This window comes from Triticum dicoccoides, chromosome 1B (assembly GCF_002162155.2).
Source record: "Triticum dicoccoides isolate Atlit2015 ecotype Zavitan chromosome 1B, WEW_v2.0, whole genome shotgun sequence".
In the NCBI taxonomy this organism is placed as follows: Eukaryota; Viridiplantae; Streptophyta; class Magnoliopsida; order Poales; family Poaceae; genus Triticum; species Triticum dicoccoides.
Genome location: NC_041381.1, coordinates 241831473 through 241850318, shown reverse-complemented (window position 1 = coordinate 241850318; position 18846 = coordinate 241831473). Strand labels below are relative to the sequence as shown.

Sequence of the window (18846 nt, the reverse complement as noted above, 5' to 3'; positions counted from 1 at the left end):
ACAATGGAACGAGCTATTGACTTATTGGAAATAATACATACCGATGTATGCGATCCGATGAGTGTTAAGGCTCGCGGCGTGTATCGTTATTTTCTGACCTTCATAGATGATTTGAGCAGATATGGGTATATCTACTTGATGAAACATAAGTCTGAAACATTTGAAAAGTTCAAAGAATTTCAGAGTGGAAAATCATCGTAACAAGAAAAATAAAGTTTCTACGATCTGATCGTGGAGACGAATATTTGAGTCACGAGTTTGGTCTTCATTTGAAACAATGTGAAATAGTTTCGCAACTCACGCCACCTGGAACACCACAATGTAATGGTGTGTCCGAACATCGTAATCGTACTTTACTAGATATGGTGCGATCTATGATGCCTCTTATCGATTTACCATTATCGTTTTGGGGTTATACATTAGAGACAGCTGCATTCACGTTTAATAAGGCACCATCTAAATCCGTTGAGATGACACCGTATGAACTATGGTTTAGCAGTAAACCTAAGTTGTCGTTTCTTAAAGTTTGGAGTTGCGATGCTTATATGAAAAAGGATTTCAACTTGATAAGCTCGAACCCAAATCGGAGAAGTGCGTCTTCATAGAAAACCCAAAGGAAACTGTTGGGTACACCTTCTATCACAGATCTGAAGGAAAAACATTTGTTGCTAAGAATGGATCCTTTCTTGAGAAGGAGTTTCTCTCAAAAGAAGTGAGTGGGAGGAAAGTAGAGCTTGGTAAGGTAATTTGTACCTTCTCCCGAATTGGAAAGTAGTTCATCACAGAAATCAGTTCCAGCGATTCCTACACCAATTAGTGAGGAAGCTAATGATGATGATCATGAAACTTCAGATCAAGTTACTACAAAACCTCGTAGGTCTTCCAAAGTATAGTCTGCACCAGAGTGGTATGGTAGTCCTGTTCTGGAAGTCATGTTACTAGACCATGATGAACCTATGAACTATGAGGAAGCGATGATGAGCCCAGATTCCGTGAAATGGCTTGAGGCCATGAAATCTGAGATGGGATCCATGTATGAGAACAAAGTGTGGACTTTGGTGGAGTTGCTCAATGATCGGCAAGCCATATTGTATAAATGGATCTTCAAGAGGAAGACAGATGCTGATAGTAGTGTTACTATCTACAAAGCTCGACTTGTCGCAAAAAGGTTTTCGACAAGTTCAAGGTGTTGACTACAATGAGATTTTCTCAACTGTAGCGATGCTTAATCTGTCCGAATCATGTTAGCAATTGCCACATTTTATGAAATCTGGCAAATGGATGTCGAAACTGGATTCCTTAATGGTTTTCTTAAAGAAGAATTGTATATGATGCAACCAGAAGGTTTTGTCAATCCTAAAGGTGCTAACAAAATGTGCAAGCTCCAGCGATCCATCTATGGACTGGTGCAAGCATCTCCGAGTTGGAATATACGCTTTGATAAGTTGATCAAAGCATATAGTTTTATACAGACTTGCGGTGAGGCCTGTATTTACAATAAAGTGAGTGGGAGCACTACCGCCTTTCTGATAAATATATGTGAGTAACATATTATTGATCAGAAATGATGTAGAATTTTTCTAGAAAGCATAAAGGAATATTTGAAAGGAGTTCTTTAAAAGAAAGACCTCAGTAAAGCTACTTACATATTGAGCATCAAAATCTATTGAGATAGATCAAGACGCTTGATAAGTTTTTCAATAAGTACATACCTTGTCAAGATTTTGAAGTAGTTCAAAATGGAACAATCAAAGATAGAGTTCTTGCCTATGTTGCAAAGGTGTGAAATTGAGTAAGACTTAAATCCCGACCACGGCAGAAAATAGAAAAGAGAATGAAAGTCATTCCCTATGCCTCAGTCATAGGTTCTATAAAGTATGCTATGCTATGTACCAGACCTATTGTATACCTTGTTCTGAATTTGGTAAGGGAATACAATAGTGATCTAGGAGTAGATCACTGGACATTGGTCAAGAATATCCTTAGTGAGGACTAAGGAAATATTTCTCGATTATGAAGGTGATAAAAGAGCCCATCGTAAAGAGTTACATCGGTGCAAGCTTTTACACCGATCCAGATGACTCTAAGTCTCAATCTGGATACATATTGAAAGTGGGAGCAATTAGCTAGAGTAGCTCCGTACAGAGCATTGTATACATAGAATATTTGCAAAATACATACGGCTCTGAATGTGACAGACCCGTTGACTAAGCTTCTCTCACGAGCAAAACATGATCACACCTTAGTACTCTTTGGGTGTTAATCACATAGCGATGTGAACTAGATTATTGACTCTAGTAAACCCTTTGGGTGTCGGTCACATGACGATGTGAACTATGGGTGTTAATCATGTACAGATATGAATATTGGCGTTAAATCACATGGCGATGTGAACTAGATTATTGACTCTAGTGCAAGTGGGAGACTGAAGGAAATATGCCCTAGAGGCAATAATAAAGTTATTATTTATTTCCGTATTTCATGATAAATATTAATTATTCATGCTAGAATTGTATTAACCGGAAACATAATACATGTGTGAATACATAGACAAACATAGTGTCACTAGTATGCCTCTACTTGACTAGCTCGTTAATCAAAGGTGGTTAAGTTTCCTAACCATAGACATGAGTTATCATTTTATTAACGGGATCACATCATTAGGAGAATGATGTGATTGACTTGACACATTCCGTTAGCTTAGCACTTGATCGTTTAGTATGTTGCTATTGCTTTCTTCATGACTTATACATGTTCCTACAACTATGAGATTATGTAACTCCCGTTTACCAGAGGAACACTTTGTGTGCTACCAAACGTCACAACGTAACTGGGTGATTATAAAGGAGCTCTACAGGTGTCTCCGAAGGTACATGTTGGGTTGGCGTATTTCGAGATTAGGATTTGTCACTCCAATTGTCGGAGAGGTATCTCTCGGCCCACTCAGTAATGCACATCACTATAAGCCTTGCAAGCATTGTAACCAATGAGTTAGTTGTGGGATGATGTATTACAGAACAAGTAAAGAGACTTGCCGGTAACGAGATTGAGCTAGGTATTGAGATACCGACGATCGAATCTCGGGTAAGTAACATACCGATGACAAAGGAAACAACGTATGTTGTTATGCGGTTTGACTGATAAAGATCTTCGTAGAATATGTAGGAGCCAATATGAGCATCCAGGTTCCGCTATTGGTTATTAACCGGAGACGTGTCTCGGTCATGTCTACATTGTTCTTGAACCCGTAGGGTCCGCACGCTTAAGGTTTCGATGACAGTTATATTATGAGTTTATGAGTTTTGATGTATCGAAGGAGTTCAGAGTCCCGAATGAGATCGGGGACATGACGAGGAGTCTCGAAATGGTCGAGACGTAAAGATCGATATATTGGACGACTATATTCAAACATCGAAAGTGTTCCGAGTGATTCGGGTATTTTCGGGGGTACCGGGGAGTTACGGGAATACGAGGAAGAAGCAATGGGCCTCATGGGCCAAGTGGTGGAAGAGAGGAGGCAGGGCGCGCGGCCCCCCTAGCCCAAACCGAATTGGACTAGGGGGCCGGCCCCCCTTTCCTCTTTTTCCTCCCCCTCCTTCCTTCTCCTTCTCCTTCCCTTCCTTCCCCTCTCCTAGTTGGACTAGGAAAGGAGGGAGTCCTACTCCCGGTGGGAGTAGGACTCCTCCCTGGCGCGCCCTCCCTTGGCCGGCCGCCCCTCCCCTTGCTCCTTTATATACGGGGGCAGGGGGCACCTCTAGGCACAACAACAATTGATCTCCAAGATCTCTTAGCCGTGTGCGGTGCCCCCCTCCACAATAGTCCTCGATAATATTGTAACAGTGCTTAGGTGAAGCCCTGTGACGGTAGAACATCAAGATCATCACCACGCCGTCGTGCTGACGAAACTGTTCCCCGACACCCTGCTGGATCGGAGTCCGGGGATCGTCATCGAGCTGAACGTGTGCTAGAACTCGAAGGTGTCGTAGTTTCAGTGCTTGATCGGTCGGGCCGTGAAGATGTACGACTACATCAACCGCGTTGTTCTAACGCTTCCGCTTTCGGTCTACGAGGGTACGTGGACAACACTCTCCCCTCTCGTTGCTATGCATCACCATGATCTTGTGTGTGCGTAAGAATTTTTTTAAATTACTACGTTCCCCAACATCTTGCTGGTCAGCTTCGACTGCCGCATCGTGCCAACACTGATGCCATAGCCAACAAAGTTGCCCAAATGCCTCAGAAGCGTGCTCGTGTGCTGAATGACCGAAAGCTTCTCGTTTCACTTCATCAGAAGCAGGATAGGCATCATGACTAGATGAAGCGCCAGATGCAAAGTCTCCTTGTTGATGTCAATCGCATACGCAACCTCGCCACCAAAAACTCATTCATTGCTTATGAAGCCTGTCAGCGTGCCTGGAAGTGCCTTACTCTACCATGCTCTGAAGATGATCTTCAAGCAGATGGCTTCACTGAAAAGTTCAAGTTTGACTCCAGGCCTCCACAGTCAGCAAGTTGGCGTCCGACACCTTCAATTGAAGATTCTGAGTACTCATCTTTGGCTCCGACTGTTGTTTCCAGAGTCATTGATGAGGAAGACGACACCACTTCACCAGCCATGGCTTCACTGCATTACCATTCTGCATCAGGCCCCTCTGCACCGCCAAACTCCACCGTCGACCCTGCTGCCCCAACATCTTCACGAACACCGCATGGGAACGCTTCGACACTGTATGTCTTCACTCCTTTTTGGTCATTACTGACAAAAGGTGGAGAAGCATATGAGTTTATAGTCTTCAAGCGGGTCTATATGGGTCAGGTGCTTATTTTTGTTAAGTTTTGCAACTCCCGTTCTTGAACTATTGGTGTTTAAGTTGTAACACTTAAAACTTGATTGTCATCTGCCACTTTTGCTGCTACCGTTTATTGCGATGATAAATTCCGCATGAAGTCATTCTGCAGACGCCCATTTTTGATTGTGCATGTCATTATCTTCATTACATTCTTGCTTGCATGATGAATTGTCTTCATGAATTGAAGGAGATCTCAACAAAGCAGAACCTGCCATGTGTATTTGCATTCAAAGGCAAAACTACTTATATGCACATCTTCAGGGGGAGCCCTCTCAACTTCATGAAGACAATAACTGCATTCTTTAACTTACACATATTTTTATCCCCGTTGAAAACTTCCACCAGTTTGTCATCAATCACCAAAAAGGGGGAGATTGTAAGTGCATCTAGTGCCACCCCTAGTTGGTTTTGGAGTATTGACGACAAACTTGGTTGAGAGACTATTGTTTTTGTGAGAATTACAGGACAACACAGGTAGAAGTCCCTTATAGATTCGGTTTACCTACCAAAGATGACCCCTAAAAATGTGTGAAGACATTGAAGACAATGGTGGTTCGTGAAGACATTCACGTCGAAGATAATGACGTGTCAAGACATTCACTTGAAGACAATGAAGTGCAAAGACATAGTTTCTTTCGTAGTTTCATTTTCTTCTTACTTGAGTCATAGGAACCACTGTATTGTTAAGTGGGGTCAAAGTGAACAAAGTCAGAAGACTGACGTGATGCTAAACCAAACCCTATGTCTTCGAGTGAAGATAATGAGAGCAAATCTTATCCAGAGTTGGATGAGTCAGCTTTGCTTGTAGCCCAAGCCAAGCTGCCGCATGTGTTTGAAATCCGACTGTTGGACCCATGTCGGTTCCTTAGTGACCAAGGGTCATTTCGGACATATCATGTCGGGTTGCCTCCTGGCTATAAATAGCCTAGCCCCTACACCATAAATTGGTGGCTGCTCAGAGTTATTGAACGACTTTGTCATTTGAGAGCAACCCACCTCCGAAGCCTTTGAAAGAGAGATCCTTGCGAAGACAAAGCCCAAAACACCCAGAGCCAAAGAGTGTTAGGCATCACTAAAGTCTTTCTGTATGTGTGATTTGAAGACTTATTACACTTGAGGACTGTGTATCCTCCAGCCGGTTAGGCGTCACGTTCTGAGGATCCAAGAGTCATTGTGGATTGTCGGTGAACGGAGTCTGTGAAGGTTTGGAAGTGTACCTTGAAGAGTTACCAGAGTGATTGGGCAAGGACTAAGTGTCCTTAGCTCAAGGAGAATAAGGTGAAGACGTGGTCTTCTGAGTTCAAAGCAACTGGAACTGTACATAATCCTTGTCTTCGTCAAGCTACTAGTTCTATCACTTTCCTTTACTTACCATTTAGCTTCGTGAAGTCATTGCTTGGTTGCCCTGTTTGGCTTCACTGTGTGAAGACAATCTCTCTATTTGCATAATTGGCTTCATACTGTCTTCCTATTCCGATCTGTTCTACCTAGCTGTTATTTGTCTTCGTGCTTTCATTGTATTGCTTACCTGACTATGGCATGTCTAGTGTAGTTTATCTTCCGCTGCATATCACATAGGTTCTTTTTGGTTGTCTGTCTTCGAAGACATTGAGTCTTTGAAGACTTTCATAAAAATCGCCTATTCACCCCCCCCCTCTAGTTGATAATTAGCACTTTCAGAGACAAGAAATATTGTGTTCAATGAGATGTTTCAGTCTATTGCCTAGAACTAGCATGTTCTCTAGCCAACACCCAGCCAATCTAGGAGACACACACCCTCCGAAAGTAAAAAAGATAGAGGTTGTTTGGTAATGAATCCCTTGCTCTTGTGCTTCAAAAGATAATCTCCTCAAAACTTTAATTCTCTCAAGATTTGGCTATGCATTTGGAGAAGTAGGAGTGAAAAGTAAGAGGGGATTAGATCACAAACGGTTTGCTTGGGTGGAGTGGAAAACCCTTTTAAATCATCATAAGGAGGTGCAGATCTCTCTTAGAAGTTAGAATATATGATGGGAGTGGAGTTTGCTTCGAGTGAATTGGTGGGATAAGTGGGGCGGGGGGGGGGGGCATATATATGCGGGACCAGAAATCTAACCATTACCAACTTTATTGCACAGTTTGGAGGTTCCGACTGAAATTGCTCAGTGGCTCCGAAGTGAATAAAAGTAGCAACTTTCATATGCATCCCTAGGTCTGAAAACAATCGGTGGCTCCGAAGTAAACACTTCAAAATTGGCACACTCTCTCTTAGCGCTTTGGAAGTTCTGACTAGTTTTGCTCGGAATTCCGACATGGTAATGGGAGGTTTACCAAATGCTTCGGTGGTTTTGAATGGAATGGTGGGAGTCTTCGAGTGAATAAGATGTGTACACCACTTATATCTAGGTGATTCGATGGCCTCGAGTGGAAGTGCTTCGGCACCAGCGAGTTAAATGAAACTAGGAAGATATTGTGGAATCTTTGAAGGATTTCGAGGAGTTTTTGGAGTTTGATCTTTAAGAACATGGAGCAAATGGTTTATTACCATATTGTCATCCCCTTTTGATATTATAGGAATGCATATGGACTCAATGTGATCTCGGATCACATATAATAATGTAGAATCCTTTGACTTGTCCAACACACTTCTTTTTAAGCATTTTTATGGGTCATCTTTCATTTCTGTGTTGTACATAAAATAATATTTTCTGAAATATACTTTGAAGGAGACATTAGTTCCATGAGATATGTTGACATGAATTACCAAAATCCACCTTGAGAATTAGATGCACTTTCAAGAGACCATAGCCATCGAACTTTGTAATGGGTCCCTTTCGGACATGTGGTGTTTTGGGTCCACAAATGACTTCTTCGCGTGTCTTGTGTATTGCGCTCGTGGCGAGGCCACAAGATAACACGATCATGTGTGGACATATATATTGGTATATTTCTCTATATGTTTGGTCAAAATTATTTTTTTACTTACGATAAACTCTATAACTTCAATTAATTTGGAAGGAAGGAGTAATTAAAATTTGATATTATGTGCATTGAGTGCTTCACCGGTATTTACACATGAATAGCCAGTTGTTATGTTCCTTTCCCTTGGATATGTGCATGAAGTACGTGAGCTTAAAACAAACGAGCAAAACAATGAGGCGTAATATTATCTCGTATCTGTATTGGTTGCAGCGACTTCTTACAGTAAAACCAAACTTTTAAAGAATGCACTATCCGTATGTTTATGAACCTTGAAGCTTCCAGCGAAGCCGCAAGCCTGCAAGCAAAACTAACAAGTGGAAACGCATACACAAGTAATCGTGACAGACGCATGTCACGGGCGGCTATCGTCTTGCTGTAGTAATGATCAACTCAACTGCCGGGGCGGCTGCTCCTGGTACTCATTGACATTGGCCAGTCAGTACTGCTGCATGGGGGAGTTGAGCCCCTCCTGCATGGCCATGGGGTGCGGTGCGTTGTGCCGCTTGGACAAGGACGTCATGGCCAGCGACTCCCTGAAGGACGCCCGCCGCTCAAGGCGCTTCACGGTGAACCGCGTGTAGGCGACGCGGAGGTAGGGCGCGGCGGCCTCCTTGACCTTGAGGACGAAGAAGAAGGTGATGCGGTAGGCCAGGAGGAGTATGAAGATCATGGCTAGGTCTAGCCACTTGGAGTAGCTGACGCTCAGCCCCATCATGTTGGTGATGATGAACTCGCCAGTCAGCTTCTCCCTTCCCGGCGTCATCGGCTCGAACTCCAGCCCGAGCAGGTCGTTCTTGTATGCACCCTGCATGCCAAGGCAGTGCTTTCAGTTTCAGATGCATGCTAGCTAGTAGGATTTTACTTGCATAATCCATTGCAGCTGACCGATCAAAAGCTTAAAGCTGTACCTTCAAACCCCAAGATCCGTAGACAATGTAGGACACTGGGTATTTCCAAAATATCTTGGGAAGTTCTGGAAGGAGCCGGAAGAATCCAGACGTCAACATCATGATCCCCTGCAAAATGCAAGCATCGACCCTGTCAGACACCAGGATGCACGTGCCAAGTGATGAAATACATATACTATAGAAGAAGAAAATATTGGTTGCAGAATTACAATGACGCCGGCGCCAAGGATGAGCCCCATGAGGAAGTTGGGCACAAGAGCGGAGATGATCATCATGAGGCTCTCGATGACGGAGACGCCACCATAGAGGTTGAGGGCGAAGAAGGCGAAGTAGCTGAATCCTGGCCGGAACTTGACCATCCAGTATGTGATGGAGGCGCTGGCCCAGGACATGGTCAACAGGAACGGCATGGAGGAGAGGAAGTTGGAGATGATGTAGGCGGCGACGCCGTAGTGGCCGTTCTGCCGCTCGAGGGAGAAGACCTTCATCTCCTCGATGAAGGAGGGGAAGCCGCCGATGGACATGAACGTCATGAAGCCCGAGACGAAGCCGCCGCACGAGGCACGCGCCTGGATCGCAGTGTAGCCGTTGCCGACGTCGTAGTAGATGGTACCGAGGCAGATGGCCATCAGGACGTAGATGATGATGCGCAGCCTGTAGTAGCCGAAGTCACGGTACATGTTGATGTAGGAGCGCTTGGTCAGCGTGCGCAGCTGCTTGCACCAGGTCGCTTGGCTGCCCTTCACTGCCTCCTCCATCACACCCTCCTGCAAATCCAATGCAACAACATCAAAATTTAGAAGAAGAAAAAAAAACTCAGATCGAAGGAAATTCAAAAGATGCTTGGAATTTGGGAGTGGCTTACTATTTTGCTTATCTCGTGTATTGTGTTCCTAACCATCATGGCGTAGTCTGAGATCCGGTACTTATCCACGAGCCGCTCTCGGATCTCCGTAGTCGAGTACTTCAACAGGGGATCAAGATCTGCCTCCTTCAAATCAAACAAAAATGCATTTACCCCGATCACAAAACATGTACCAAACGTCACCATGCTGCTCATACTGCATTAAAAAGGAAAACCAGTCCTAAAGTTGCCCATACTGCTTGGAGCTTCATGGATCCTTTCAGGGCCGTGGCGACATCGTCGAAGTCCGAATTGACGCACCGGAGGAAGTGGTCGGAAGGGTTCCTCCGGCTCGGGCAGGGGAATCCGGTTTCTGCAAAGAACTGACAAAAAACAAAAGCAACCATGTTTTTGAGCCCAAGTTCTCGTACAAAAAACATGCAAGCGCTTCGTGTGACCGTATATGTAGTACTGTAGTAGTAGTACCTGTGGTGCAAGCTTGGCATCCCCGAAGTAGACACTCTCGCCACTGGAGAGGAGGCAGAGATCGTCGAAGAGCGCGAATACCTCGCTGCTGGGCTGGTGCACCGACGAGACAATGGTGCGTCCGCCATCAATGGCAAGTGTGCGGAGCGTCTCGATGACGGAGAAGGCAGAGGCGCTGTCGAGACCGCTGGTGGGCTCATCGAGGAAGAGGAGGCGCGGCCGGGTGAGGATCTCCAGCGCGATGCACAGACGCTTCTTCTCGCCGCCGCTGATGCCCCGGAGGTGCCACGTGCCGATGGGCCGCTCAGCGCACTCCCGGAGGCCCATCTCATCCAGCGTGTCGTCGACGACACGGCGCACCTCAGCCTTTGACATGCTCGACGGCAGCCGCAGCTGCGCCGAGTAGGTCACCGTCTCCCGGACGGTCAGCGTGCCCAGCAGAACGTTCTCCTGTGTCACGTACGCCTGTAGACCGAGGTACACACCACCGACGTCAAACACTTGAGAGCTCACTATATCTTGGTTCCTCGTATCGTAGTTATTAAGACAAATTTGGTAGCTCGTATTTTGAGTACAACATTCAGGGGTATCCCAGATTCAGCTGGATCCTCCTTTATGTTAAGAGCATCCACAGTGTCTAGAGGCAAGGTTGCCTCTAAACTGGGACCCATGGTCCTGCCTCTAATCCTAGATGAAAATCACGCAATGTGTTGCCTCTTGTTCTAGTGCCAGACCTGTACCTATAACTGAATATTATATGTTGCCTTTACCTAGCAACCCATGGCTTCCACATACAAATAAGTGGCTGACAAGTGGGGACACTGGGATATTTTATTCGGCAAGGAGAGTTGGAGACGGCGCTAAGATTGGAGGCGTCTCTAAGCCTTTTTTTCTTAGAGGCTGGGGATGCAATGTATAGAGGCAACCTTTATACATCTGGAGGCAGCCTGAGAGGCAGCAAATACACACATTGTGGATGCCCTAATATTGTGTAATCTTATCCCCATCCAGTGATAATTCGTACTACTTCCATATGGATCCTCCTTTATGTCGTGAAATTGATTGTATGTACTGCCCCGCAAAGAAAGGAGTTAAATTGTACTGAATTAAACTAGAGTAACTAATTTCACAACTATACTTCACACATAATCGCTTTTGAAATTGCTATCCAGTACCCACTACCCACACCTGCTGTGTAGCATCAGAATTTCAGTATTGATTAGTTTTTTTAATCATGTGGTTTATGTTCTGACACCGATTGGTCTTAAACAGTCAACAACTACTTAAACTGCAGTTAGTCCTCTTTACCACATGGCCATGTTCCTTATAGGCGCAAAACAACTCTTGATTTTGGTAAGATTAGGAGGTCATCTTTCTGGCAAGTAATGGGGGACCTGAGGTTTGGGCATGAAAAGCTAGCCTAAACTGAATAATAGCTTAATGTGCAAACTGTGTTGGTGTTTGAATGCTGAATCTGAACCCTGGCAACGTTTTGTGAGAGCTAAATACCCAAGGGGAGCTGAAATCTTGGAGTTCGGCATAGGGCACATGAGTTTTGGGTTGTTTAACACATACTTACTTTTTATATTTTCAGGAGCATATGTCGAGATAAATTTGACGAGTTTGGCATGGTTAAGGATTTTACTAGAATCTGAAATTTGCACTTCCTTTTTCCTGCAAGAGAAGCATTCCATTTCCAACTTGCAGCCTTAGACGAGTCAAAATTTTACACAAGAGTGGAGTGTCTATTCCACATTAATTATTTTCATTGACTAATACTATTAGCAGTGTGGCATGCATGTCATACTGAAAGGGATTGACAACTGCATTTTGTAATATGACATACTGAAAGGGATTGACAACTGCATTTCGTAATCCAATGCATCCTCCAATTTAACATCAAACAAGAATTGGTTGGGCTTTTAATGGCAGTGTCATTCTCGTAGTACATGGTCCGGTGGCAACAGCCTGACAAAGTACCTTGAGACACTCAGCTGAAATGGACTTAGGCTATTTTTGGCACTGTTCAGTGGCTTTTCAAAAGGATGCCTATTATTATTTCTACATTAGAATGTGATAGCTTGTTGAGATAAGATCTATGTTAGATCATTAGATGTCGACCCCGAACTGCCCAATATACTTTCCTAAGCAGTATACTCTAAAAACTGAATTCAGATGGGGAAACCACCAGAAGACTAATTATGGAGTATGAACCCGCACATGAAGGGCTTGATGTGTTCCAAGTCCTAGCTACCAACTAACGGCTTGCTATCAGAGCCCAGGTGCCCGGAATAAATCTCGGTGAACTCACGGGTGGTCGGTCATGGTTGGTGGGCTGGAAACGCTGGTGTTAGCGGGCCCATGGGTGACCGATGTGTGAGGGGGAGATTGTTGGGTTATTCCCACATCGGTTGTGGGGGGAGACATAACACGACTTATAAGGGTGGGGGTGTCCCCTCCTAACAGGCTAGTCTTTTGGGGGGAGAGGGCCCAAGCCTGTCATAAGTCGGTGTTGCTCTCCGGTTGGGCCTGGTTGACGCATGTGGGTCGGAAACGCTGGTGATAGCGGACCCGGGATTGCGTAACAAGTGGTATCAGAGCCCAGGTGCCCGGAATAAATCTCGGTGGATTCACGGGTGGTCGGTCATGGTTGGTGGGCTGGAAATGCTGGTGTTAGCGGGCCCACGGATGACCGATGTGTGAGGGGGAGATTGTTGGGTTTAGTCCCACATCGGTTGTGGGCGGAGACATAACACGATTTATAAGGGCGGGGGTGTCCCCTCCTAACAGGCTAGTCTTTTGGGGGGAGAGGGCCCAAGGCCTCTCATAAGTCGGTGTTGCTCTCCGGTTGGGCCTGGTGACGCATGTGGGTCGGAAACGCTGGTGTAGCGGACCCGAAATTGCGTAACATTTGGTACCATCCATATGATCCATCGAAATTAGAGGGGATCAAAAGGAACCATTCCGTGGAACATTTGTTTTTAGGCGGTGTTAGTTTTTACATAAAGGAAAGAGTGCCCCAGCCTCCGCATCGACCGATGCCCGCCGCAACGGATACATAAACGTAGATAACAAACTCAGCGATCGGATTGTCTCGGTATGAGCTTAACGGCAACTACAACTACCGTTATGCATCCTGCTCTTAGCTAATACAGTCTGAACTTTAATTTGACCCCCTGATTATCCAACCTTTCAGATGGGCTAGTAAATGTGCTTATGGTCACTTTGTGCATAGGGAGTACTCAAGCTCAACATGGTTACTGACAAATTCGTCCACAAACAATAAGAAATTAAAGAAATGGTAAGCATAGTACTGAAGCTTCATTTTGTTGACACGACGTCTTGATTGAGAAAATGGGAATGAAGCCCATGATAGGTTTGGTTGCAGGAAATGGCTCACTGTTGAGAGTATAATTAGGCTTCTATTATAAATTTCACACTTACCACCGCGCCAAAGTCGAGCCGCCTCTTCTTGCCGTTGAGCAGCACCTTGCCGGTTTGGAGCACATTCCTCGCCAGCCTCCCTGCAACGAACGCAGAAATTATTAATTTTACTATTATTTCAACAACAACAAAAAAATGAAAAACCGAAAGGAGGGTAAACCCGCTGGAACAAACGTGCCAGAACTGGATCCAGAGGAGAGTATGCAGATGTGTGCGCGTACCGGAGAGGGAGTCGAGGAGGGTGGACTTGCCGGAGCCGGAGGGCCCCATGATGGCGACGATCCTGCCGGGCACGGCGTAGCCGTACAGCCCCTGCAAGAGCTTCTTGGTCGGCCGGCCGCCGGACCCAGGCAGCACGGCCGTTAGGTTCTCCCATGTCAAGCTCGCCCCTCCCGTCTCCGCGTACCGCGCCGCCGGCGACAGCGCCCCCGCCCACGCAGTCCCGTTCCCCTCCCCCATCTCTTCTCCACTACCACCAAGTCGGTTTTCCGTCTCTTTAACTCCGAGATGGATGCAAGCATATGCCCGCGACTCCTCTCCTCCAGCGCAGCCGAGCAAGGCAGGCAGCTTAGCTTAGCTTAGCTACCCAGGCAACCCCCCACCATTAATGCTGAGAGAGAAAAGGAGAGAGAGAGTGAGAAACAGAGGAATTGCTCGGCTGGAATTTATGCTGCCGCGTTCTCTCGATGTTGGACCTCGTTTTCTCCACGACACTTCACTTCATTTTCAATTTACGGTTGGGGAGGTGGTGACGAGAGAGCAGCGGCCTAGCCCCAGCCGCCTAGTAGATCACGCATTCATGGCGGTGGGGGTTGCGATGCAGGTGGTAGTAACTGTGGCTAATTAAAGTCGGCCTGGGATCGACGGGTGTACGCCACCACAACACTGCCGCTCCTTGGCTCTGTCATGTCCTCGTTAATCAATGGAATTAGCTGGGGCGGGTTGGGTTATTAATCCGACAGGGGTGCCATGAAAGAGCCAACAACATGAAAGAGCCAAGGAGCGGCACTGCTCTAGTGCTTGCTCTTTGCACAAAACCCTTTAGTTTCTCCCTATCAAATCAAGGTCTTTGCCTCTTTGGTACATCACCGTTTGAGCGAACGACATGGAATTCCCCTCCTGTACCTCCAGATCTAAAAGCCTTCCCTTTTTTTTAAGGAATTTTATAGGAATCTATACGATAGGATTTTCAAAAGAAAAACCGAAAAGATAACACCCGAACATTGGTTTTTAAGGAATTTGGCCCGAACGCTTTAGTTACCGTCCGTTTGCGCTGCAAGAATCTTGACACTCGTTTCTTTGACACGTCACCTCCTAAGTTCGTTCGTTCCGATGGGTGGTTCGCCTGAACCTTTTTTTCTTTGACCCGACCAAAAAGTCTCCGCCCTCCCGTACCAAACAAATCCCCTTCATGTTTCATTTCTATCCCCCCCAACCATATCCTCTACCCGATGGCAGGGATCAAGGAGGACGATGAGTCATCGGCGAGAGCTGTTGCTCACGGGGAGAACGGTGACGGCAACCTGGGGGGCGGCGGAGGTGCTGCTCGTAGGAAGCGGCAGTGGCGGCGACTGCCCCTCCAACGGAGCTGTTCAATGTCGCAGCGGGGCCTATCACGGCTTCTGGCACGTTGCCTACGCGGGGGCCTACCACGGCTCCGCGATTTCCTTTGGCACGTCAATAAGGTGAACTTCTACGTCTGCGCAGGAGCCTACCTTGGCGCCATCTTCGGCAGAGTCGAGATGGGGCTGGTGGTGGTTGTGCCCATCTCGGTGTTGCGGGTGCTGCTCTTCGTGGCGTGGCCAACGACCGCAGTTATGGGCAACGGGCCGGACACGACCATCTACCAGCGGATGGACCAATACACGATGGCACGAACGGTGTTTGACATGCTCGTGTTGCGCATGGACACGCCCATCTACTTCGCCAACTCCGGCAACCTGCGCGAGAGGATCACCCCAGTAGATTGACGATGACGACGATGAACGGACCATCGCCAAGGGCGAGACCGGCGTGCAGTACGTCGTCCTCGACATGGGTGGTAAGTTACAACAACTTGGTCTGAATTTTTGCCCACACCTAAGCATCTCAAGCAGAGCATGTATGAAACTTGTTCTTTTTGGATGCAGCGGTTGGCAGCATCGACACCAGTGGCACGAGCATGTTGGACGAGCTCAAGAAGATCATGAACAGGAGGGACATTCATGTAAGAACAGAGTTATGAAATCATCACTACTACAGTTACACCCACAACCTCTACTGCTACTAGCTGGATCAATTACTAGAACTCGCACACGCCAATTAAATTACCAGGTACTTTCATTTCTTGGTAACGATTCTAATGTTCATGAGAATGTAATACTGTCTAATTTGGATACATTTGTTTTGCTTACGAATGAAGGGCCCAACATGGAAAAGAAGGATGAATATTAGAGCATGATCAAGCATGGAGAGGATGGCACACGGAAGGGGAACAAGAACGGAGTTTCCAGTGGATTTTTCAGCACCTTGGAGCCACCATGATGGCATACAAGGACATGGACGAAATATATAAGATGACCTTTCATAAATTTCGTCTATAGCTTAATATAGGGGTTGCGCCACCTTATTTTTTGGCCAGGCTCATGTAATTTCGAAATACACTTAATAGGCGGTTTTTATAGTCCGTATGTGCTACAGAGTTTTCTATCATGACATGGTTCCGCCAACCGATGTCTCATAGCCCAAATCATGATAAGTTGCCCATAATTAAGTTATCAGACCGGTGTTGAGAGTTCCGAGATAGATCCAAGTCCAGAGGCTCAAATTGTCCGTAACCGGGGACACGGCTAATCGATTAGGTTTTAACCCTCTGCAGAGGTTTGTACACATTACCCGGAAGATTCGATCCCTCTTTTTTACGTTCTCGCACTTCAGGGTGTTTGAGAACAAGACGACCGAAACATGGTCTTTCGAAGAGTTCCCCTGACCACTGTCCGGTGCTCATCCAATCCTACCGTAGTTCTACATCTGCTAGCACCATCCCAGCCAGAGTCACCACTAGGGTCAACCAAGCCAGAGCCCATAGTGACTTGCAGTTGCACAGGTAAGCTTCCGGGCATGAAGTATTCTTCCGTCTCTTTGAGCCTTGGATGGAGCTTTCCGGATGATATCACGGCGCTTCTTCGGAATCACCGAGTACTGGACGCACCAATGTACCCTTCTTAACCATTCTCCACCTAGAGGTATATTGAATTCTTGTCTTGGGTCTTGAAGATGCAGTCCTTGCCGATGCCATCATGGAGTTGTCGTCGTTGACGTAGAGGTCTTCATACTCACACCACTCCCGAGCACTCATACCAACCCCGTCTACTATAGCGTAGCATTAAAACTATATAGCATCCCGGGCTTGATAACAGGGTGATGGGTTCCTACCTCATGCATTCTACTCAACTACAAGAAGTCTATATAACTACTGGAGGGATTATGAATGGTGACACTAAATGCAATAAAAACGTAGGCATGAAAAGCATGGTCAAGGTGAACTTGCCTGGTAAGTTGATGAAGATAACAACGCTCTCAGAATGACTTGGTAGAACTAATCGTCACTCCGTTGAAAATCTATATTAACAGACATAACATTTATAGAAGCAAACATCCTAGCAAACAATCCTATCAATCAAAATATCAATCAAAAGCAATAAAGAAACAATAATCTTCAAATAAAAACAAATGAAAAAGAAAGGAAAACTTCAAAAGGAAACTTCAAGGAAATCTAGTTGAGACCAACTCACACAAATTTTATCATAACAACACTAAATTACTCTAATGACTTTTATACAGCAAAGAAAATATAATTCTAATGAAATAACAACAAATAATTTACTAAAGCATTTACTAGCAAAAAGAACTAATATCAAAACCATTTTTATCAACTATCACTATGAACTAAACAAACAAACATATATTTAATTAATTAATATAACATTCCAAAATTTAGAATTTTGGGATGTTACATTGACTGGTGTAGTCATGCCCTTCGTCTTGCTGGTGTAACAGTCCTTGAAGATTTCCACAACATTTGGTTCAGGTACTTTTTGGTCCTTGCAGGCTTTCCTCTGCATTTGGAACAAGTCAATATAGATCTGATAATATGGTACAGTGAAAAGAGTGAAATAGCAGCTAATTACAAGAGCATCGCAGTGTGCAATATAGCTACGAGATCTTGTTGTCTGTTGGAATTTCACTTTCGTATAGTTGGCCTTGTTCTTTGAACAGTTCACCTACAAGAAGATAGATTTGTGAGGATCATGCGTAAATAGGACTTCAACATGTGACCTGATCACATATATATAATATACCTGATACTTTGGATCAGAGCAGTGTTTAACGAGGCCTCTCCATTCTTCATCCGATATATTTTCCACTGGAGATGTTTCGGCAAGTTCACTGTTAGCCTTGCCTTCGAGTTTTCCTCAAGTTATACCAATAATGTCGCAGAGCAGACTTGAAAACATGGGTGCAAGCTTGTCTAGTTGCATCATCTTGGCTATCCAACTTGAACCTCATCTGTTGAAAATTATGGGAGTCTCATTATCAGCAACCTAGAAAGTATGGGACAGAGCAAGACGATATTACTAGTTTCCATACATAACCATACTTACAGATAAATGGTCGAGGAAGGTGTTGAACTGGGTTTCGTCTTTGTCATTCCTGTACTGAATCCATGTTGGGAGGATACGTACATGACACCTAACGGCAACTGCTGCCTCTGATACTAACTTGGTTGACTCCGTAGCATCACGTGGCCTTGTTAAACCTGCCTCAAAACGGATCTCCATTCTTCCTCCTCTAGATTTAGTTAACCTATCGAGCATTCTCCCTGATGTTTGTTTCCTCTTGCGCCTAGGTGCTAGTCCAACAATGAACATAGGAAGTGTTAGTGTACATCAAATTGTGAGACTACATATAAAGAAGCATGCAACTGTAACTTGACTCCAGCAACTACCTTCTTGTTGTTGAAGCTCACAAAGTTCATCTCATCTTGGCAACTCATCTTGTGTCAAGAGTGCTTCGGAAGTAGTGTTAGGTGGCAAGGGAGCTTGGGTAAGTGCTGCTAGCTGAGTTGACCAACTCGTGCAGCTGGTGGTACTGTGGAAGGTATTGCAACAACTAGGGTTGTTGAGGGAGTCCTGGATTAGGGGGTGTCTGGATAGCCGGACTACCATCATCAGCCGGACTATCATCGGCCAGACTATCATCATCGACCGGACTCCAAGACTATGAAGATACAAGATTGAAGACTTCGTCCCGTGTCCGGATGGGACTTTCCTTGGCGTGGAAGGCAAGCTTGGCGATACGGATATGTAGATCT

General features: G+C 45.5%; 1 protein-coding gene across 1 annotated transcript; it reads right to left on the bottom strand.

Moving 5' to 3' along the window:
* Positions 1–7969: 7969 nt before the first annotated feature.
* On the bottom strand, positions 7970–14297 carry LOC119330051 (ABC transporter G family member 12-like). The gene is made up of 8 exons (XM_037603163.1): positions 13715–14297; positions 13494–13573; positions 10050–10514; positions 9821–9946; positions 9585–9710; positions 8929–9486; positions 8720–8827; positions 7970–8616 (listed from the first exon to the last, which is right to left on the bottom strand). The coding sequence occupies exons 1-8, from the start codon at positions 13950–13952 to the stop codon at positions 8248–8250; spliced, it is 2070 nt and encodes a 689-aa protein (XP_037459060.1). The 5' UTR covers positions 13953–14297; the 3' UTR covers positions 7970–8247.
* Between the last annotated feature and the right edge of the window lie 4549 nt (positions 14298–18846).